Here is a 6,949-nt window from a genome sequence, read left to right on the forward strand (position 1 = left end):
AAGTGTAAGTTTTTGTTTGAATAACCGTAAAATTTGAGATAAAATTTGATGATTAACTTCCTTGCTTGCGTAAGGTTTATTGTGAAGTAGTCTCAAAATATCACAAAATTACGTATGAATCTGGAGGAAATAACAGGCTTTTGGCCTATTTATAAACTCAGTAATTCAAATACTATTGGAAATATGCCAAGTGGCGATCATTGTGACAACGGTCGAAAGTACCCAGAAAAGTAGAAGATTCTCTGTCAAACTACCAAATGTCTTTTTTTTGGTTTAGTTTCTGTAAACAGTGTGCAATAAACTTGAACTTGAACTTGAACTTACTCGCCCAGGAATAATAATGATCATGATGTTTTGTCGTGGGCTAGAGCTATTAATCGTGACCAATAGACCATAATTCGTATTCTCAGTATTGGACTAGAACTAGCTTGCAACGGAGGCTAATGCGGGGGAATTTATTAAAAAGTATTTGCATTTGAAAAGATTGCCCCACATTAGCCTCCATTGCAAACTAGTTCCAGTCAAATACTGAGAATACGAATAAGGTCTATTCAAGGTTTCGACGAGTACAAAGGTGTGTCCAAAGAATTTTGTACGAGGTTACAGAACCTCTGAATGTTCTACACCAACTTTGTACATAAAAGAGTACGATTTTCAGATCTACAGAGACCTAGTATATGAAGATGACTCTATTGTATTGGTCGAAGGTGGAGCTTGACAAGTTTGCTTGGATCCAGTTACCTTAATACTTGTAGATGGTAGTTTGACAGAAGAAAAAGATGAATTCCCAGTGCTATATATAAAGCTATCGAAAAAGAGACTGCACTGTATTCTCTAGAAGAGGCAGAAGGAGATTAAAATGGTTGGCTGGAGCAAACTCATATGCATCGTAATAGATTTTAAAGAAAGTGGACTCCCACAGACTTTGTAGAAAATAGTAGCGGCTCAAAAACCGTTGGAAATTCTCAATCAAACTAGAACTTAAGCTATGGATTTCCTCATTTTTCTCATCGCTCGTTTCATTCCTCCACAGAGCAATAGCTCTGTAAAAACAATTTTTTCCATCTCCTCTGACTTTGACTCGTGTGAGGAGTTTGTCTATATGTAATGAAACAAATTAAAGTCGGTTGTTAATTAAGTACTTCTTAGTTGGCTTTGTTAGGCATGCTTTAATTTAGTTTGTTCACGCTTGCATGCACTCGATGAACAAGACAAAGGACCAAATCTCCTGATCATTATCACATGATCTGAATTTTGAAAACAAAATTTACAACCGAATAAGATCTATTCAATGAACGAAATCATGTATGAAATGAATCATGTACTGAACTGTAGATATGAAATCAAGTAAAGCTATGATCCTCGCAGTTATGGACCAATTTAAGTAATTGCGTTGAGAAGCCTGAAAAATTCAGGACTTCAACGGGGTTTGAACCCGTGACCTCGCGATAACGGTGCAACGCTCTAACTGAGCTGTGAAGCCACTGACTTTGGGAGCTGGTCATTTGTGGGTTCTAATTTTCCCGTGAGGAATGAATGAATGAACAAAACGAAGTCCTGAATTTTTCAGGCTTCTTTACGCAAATGCTAAAATTGTGTCCATAACTGCGAGGATCATAGCTTTACTTGATTTCATATCCGCAGTTCAGTATATGATTCATTTCATATATCATTTCGTTCATTGATTCATTCCTCACTGGAAAATTAGAAACCACAAATGACCAGCTCCCAACGTCAGTGGCTTCACAGCTCAGTTGGTTAGAGCGTCGCACCGATATCGCGAGGTCACGGGTTCAAACCCCGTTGAAGTTCTGAATTTTTCAGGCTTCTCTACGCAATTGCTTAAATTGTGTCCATAACTGCTAGGATCATACCTTTACTCGAAGGTCTATTCACTTGTTTTCTTTTCGCCTCGCTGGGGAAATTATAATTTACTTTGTTTGCCTCACTGAACACTTAAACTATTGTATTCACCGCTTGTTGGAAAACCAGTCAGTGAACTACGTTGGGAAAGCGATTCTGCATCGGGAATAAGGCGATGTCGGAAGACGCTTAGGGAGCGTTCACAAAAACTTGTTGGGGGAGGGGGGCTGATGAGAAATTGGGGAGTCCTCAAAAAAATCAGAGGTTAACAGGGTATGTTTGAAAATATATAAACACTCTCAAGGGGGAAGGGTACCTTAAATAATGAAAACAAAAATTGTCACCAGCCAATGTAAACACAATTTAACAAAATATAATATTGAAGAGTGTAAAATGGAGTTGACTTTGCTACTTTGCTACTTTGCTCCCTTGTATATGGTCTGGTTTCCTTTTCCTTTGTCATAATTTTGCTCTCTCGAGTACATATTTGAATTGGACGCATCTTTGAGGCACTTCCAGTAAGATTTCAGCAATGGTTTTTTTCCTATGAGACTTTAGATTTGGACCTTCATACTACTGTGTTATATTTTTTCTTCCAAGAAAACATTTTCAGGGACCCCCTTTTCGTATCCCTAAAATTTGAGACACCCCCAACCTACCTGATGTCCACAACAGGGCGGCGCTCAAGAACAAAAAGATCACGGGCCCGGGTAAAAGCTTTAAATGCAGAATCACTCGCTTGACACCGACAAGCCTATCGGTTGAGACTAGAATTAAATTGATCCAAAAGCGTGAGGCCAAAAAGTCACATTCTCATTACTTCAGAGTCCTGCTGCAGAGAAAATCAACACCAAGAAACTAAAAATATATCATCAAGACGAACAGCAGCAAGCAGGGGTCCTCCAACTGACTTTTTAGATAGTAGGTAATTTCTCATCAGTCCAATCAGAAACCCATAAGGGTTGAAACGTGTAACGGCCCCTTGTGTGCTGGGAAACAAGCTTCTGAATATTCAATTTTCTAAAAACCATATTTGGAACAACAAGAGAGAGACATTCACCCAATAAGTACGCAAGAACCCCGTGACGCAATACCACCAATGTTCTCGTGCGAAATTAACTGGAGCGAGGGGTTTCCAAATATGGTACTTAGCACAGAATATTCGGAAGCTGTAAACGCGCGTTACACGTTTCAACCCTTATGGGTTTCTGGTCCAATACAATTAGCTGGACCAGTGATCCAGCCGTGGGGTGCGCGGAGGAACGCGGGCGCACAAAACGGCTGGGCAATCAACACCAAGCTCATGGAAAAAACGCATGCATAAAGACGAATGTAACTTGTTTTCTAGCGGTGTTGTGTCGCAAAGGTGCGATTTACAAAGGTTTGTGTGGGAAATCAACGGTTTGGTCTTAATTAAACGACACTGATAAACCGCAATGTTCTGTCATTAAAATTGACTAACCCTATTGCCGGGTATTATTGTATGTTTATTTTCTCGCGTCTCCTGGTGTTTTAAAGGGCTTTTTGGCGAGCTATGGACTCCCACCTTGTAGTGGAAAGCGTTATTAGCGCTAGCTCGCCGAAAAACGCTTGAAAACGGCCTGAAACGGGAGCAGATAATGCTAGAATATATCATAGCAATAATGAAGGTTTAAATAGGTTCATTCTACGTGGATATTAAGCCCAGTCGTAATTTAATGTTGGTATTAATTGTATCAGTTTTTTACGCTTCCCGGATTATGCACATGAGGGAGGGACATACATTTATTGAGAAATTTAGCTTCGCGTTTGCGGCAAACGTCTGAAATTTGCCAAAAATGAAATAAAAATTGTTCTGATTGTAGCTCATTTCTTGCCTGTTAGTCACTGATGTCGAGGAACCTCTCAAGAGAGGGATACAAGGTGGAAAAAGGGATTTTTACCCGTAGTAACGAGCAGTGGCCTGCCGTTTGCTGTTTCACGTAAACGCATTGCAAAATCTCGCAATTTTTCGGCACATTTGTCGAGAGAGTTGGTTTTATCGAAAATACACTCTCTCCGAGGGTACTATTGGTATTTCGGAACGAACGTCCCCCAATAGTAATAAAGGAATACTTGCGCATTGTTTGAGGTTATTTACTTCATTTTCGCCCGATGTGAAGGAGTCCGGAATCCAGAATCCAGCAAATGTGAGGCTTTGGAATCCGGAATCCAGACCGTGGGATCCGGAATCCATTGCATGGAATTCAGAATCTACGGATTTCGATGGAACGCGGGAGTTTAGAATCTAGAATCGACGACTCAGGATCCCGCGGGATCCATTATTCGGGATGTGGAATCTGGAATCCGAGGGCCACCTGGATTCCCTCCTCATATTCCTCTCTGCAGTAGCTGCTTGACAAAATCACATAGAAGAGCCTCCAAACATTGCCAGAGGATGTGTACGTCTTTGTGACTAAACTATATATATCTTTATCTCTTCTGTATACAGGTAGCTTATCATCCCTTTTCCCAACTCATTATCACTGATCTTCTTAAAATTACCAGCTAACTAAATTTGTTTTCTTTTGTCTCAAGACGCAAGTGAAAAGAATGCTCGCTGACGATGAATACCGAAACTGGATGGAAGTGGGACAAGCCTTGCTTTTCCTTTCAGAAATAGTGAAGTACCATGCTTCAAAGGAAATAAAAGCCCTCTATGAAGATTTAACCAGGAAAATAGGCTCTCAAGCTAAATGCAACTGCACTTATGGCTTGGGAAAGCACGACTTACACAATTGCAAGTGGGCTCAAGCCATTTTGAGCTACCACCGCAACCCGAGTAAAGTTATGTGGACGGCCTCAGACAGTTCCAAATGGGATGATCCTGTATTGGGACCATGGGAAATTGCTTCTGTTTTCATAAACCAGCACTCCGTTGATGGCGTTAAATATTTGCAGTTTCTTCGTTTTTGCTCTTTCAGCAACGCTTCAGAAACGATTGTTATGGACATCATAGATGTCTGGGAGAAGCTTTGGGGAAAAACACCAAACAGAAGACTTGAACACGATGAAAAACTTTACGCCCTTGACTCAATAACAAAGTTTCTCCATGAATCCTTGTTTAGGAATGATCCTAACACGAAGAGGATCTTAAAAGATATCCAGTCACTAGAATATTGGGATTCTACACGGCTCCAACTATGCGAAGTCCAAGTTAGTCGTACTTACCACGAAATGTTGGAAAAGAAGAGGTTGCAGCTTATGAAAGGTATCGTGAACTTGGAAACAAATTTGAACAATGTTGAATCTCTTCTAGCAGATGTACAGGGTGCCTCTCAGCGTATATCATTTCCTTTGCAAGGTTCTTTCACTTTGCTCTTCACTTTTTTCGCTGTCAATTTGTTTTCGTTTTTGCGTTCCATGTCTTTTCATCGTTTTTGTGCAGTCCTGGGTTTGATTATTTCCTTTGTTTTACTTGGTTCTTTGACACTGGTCTTCGCTTTGGTAACCAGTAAATATGTGACAATGCGTATTTGAACTATTCGGTGCCACTTTCCTGGTAGCCATTCTGTAGTGAACGGGAGGAAAAAGTAGGCGACGAGTCAAAAGAACCTCTGCATCCGTTAGAGGGAGCCTACAGGACAGACCTCTTTGTGTGTATAAACTGTATTATATGGCAGCTATATGTCAAACGCTGGCTAAGGGTCTCCGTCTAAGAAGTGCATCTGGAAGAGAATTGAGACGAGTTCAGGGAGGAAAGGAGGGGAGCGAGAAGGGGAAAGGTAAGGTACTTTTTGTTCCTCCTCTCCCCCTCCCCAACTACCGTTATTTCCCCCTTCATTTGAACAATGTTTTGGCTTGCCTTATTTGTCCTTTGTCAGATTTGTCGCACATGATGGTTACACAGATGATTTAAAATTTCCTTCCTATCTCAACAAAGTACTCACAGTCTTGGAAGCAAGGTACTTTCTTGGCTGATCCACTAATTTGATTTGAATGTTATAGTAAAGTAAATTTATGGTTACAATGCACCAGCTTGCCTTTGAAAAGACCGTTTAAACAGTACATTTCGGCATGAATGGAGCCGTACTTGCTAGTTGTAGTCAATAGTTTTCTCCTTGTTTTCTTTTTTTTTTCCTGCGTCATACATTTATTGATCCATAGATTTTTTGTCGACACGTACATTTTTATTACGAGCCTTCATTGGCTCACCGATGTCACGTGTTTAAATAAAGGTCTAACTTGGTTGATCTATCAGGATTTTGTTTTATTTACACCTTTTGTCGAAGCTCAGTTTCATTGTGAAGATGAATTGTCAATTTGGTCCCCAAAACGATTTGTTTTATACTTTTATTCATCCTACGTGATTATTCATTCATTACTAATATTACACAGTTCTGTGAGGAAAAGGTGAGAAAAGGTTCGGATCGATACAAGTTTGCATGATATATCGCTCCCTCCTTTTTCTAAGAAAATCAATCGATCAGTGACAACTGAAGCGCTAGGCAGCCAAAAGACTACACGGACAGCTCAGTTAATTACCATAGCTTGTCATATTACGTAACATTTTTTATTTGTTCAAGGTTTTAATAAAGGCTTGTCTCCGAGGCAGATAACGATGTATTTTTCGAGTCCATTTTTGCTTGAAATAAACAAAACTCGCTGGCAAACGCCGCGGCACCGCGGTGCGTAACAGAAAATTATTCTTCAATTCTCATGGAATTGTCTCATAAAATGAAGACCTACTGGTGTCGAATACGTGCAATGAAGGTGGTCAAATTCGCTGAATTCACTATGAAGAATTGGCGGCAATGCCTCATCATGTGTTTCCTGGCTTTTGAAGGAAAACAAATGTCCTCAACACATACTGTGTTGCCATGGGGAGCCCAAGCTCGCATTACGCGCCACAGGTAGCCCAGGCTTGGAGGGTAACAAAAAAAGCAGGTAAGGATTTGTATGAAAATCTTGATAACAAACACTCAAGAAGATATTTACACACAAAAGTTCTCAATAAAAAAGCCGTACTTTATTTTCCTGGTGACTTTCTCGCTTTCTGTGCGGTAATTTGCCTGATTTAGCACGATTTAAGGGACTTCTCGGCTTCCCGTGGTCTCCTTCGCAGCCG

At 40.4% G+C, this 6,949-nt stretch overlaps 1 protein-coding gene across 1 annotated transcript in view; it reads left to right on the forward strand.

Moving 5' to 3' along the window:
- The window catches only part of LOC138041442 (uncharacterized), a 16,406-nt gene extending 9,966 nt beyond the window's left edge, over positions 1–6,440 (forward strand). The window contains exon 2 of the mRNA XM_068887200.1: positions 4,420–6,440. Coding sequence (XP_068743301.1) covers positions 4,435–5,361 — 927 coding nt within the window. The 5' untranslated portion in view covers positions 4,420–4,434 and the 3' untranslated portion in view covers positions 5,362–6,440. The remainder of the gene's footprint in view (positions 1–4,419) is intronic.
- Positions 6,441–6,949: the final 509 nt, after the last annotated feature.

The sequence above is a fragment of the Montipora capricornis genome, chromosome 3 (genome assembly GCF_036669925.1).
Source record: "Montipora capricornis isolate CH-2021 chromosome 3, ASM3666992v2, whole genome shotgun sequence".
NCBI lineage: Eukaryota > Metazoa > Cnidaria > Anthozoa > Scleractinia > Acroporidae > Montipora > Montipora capricornis.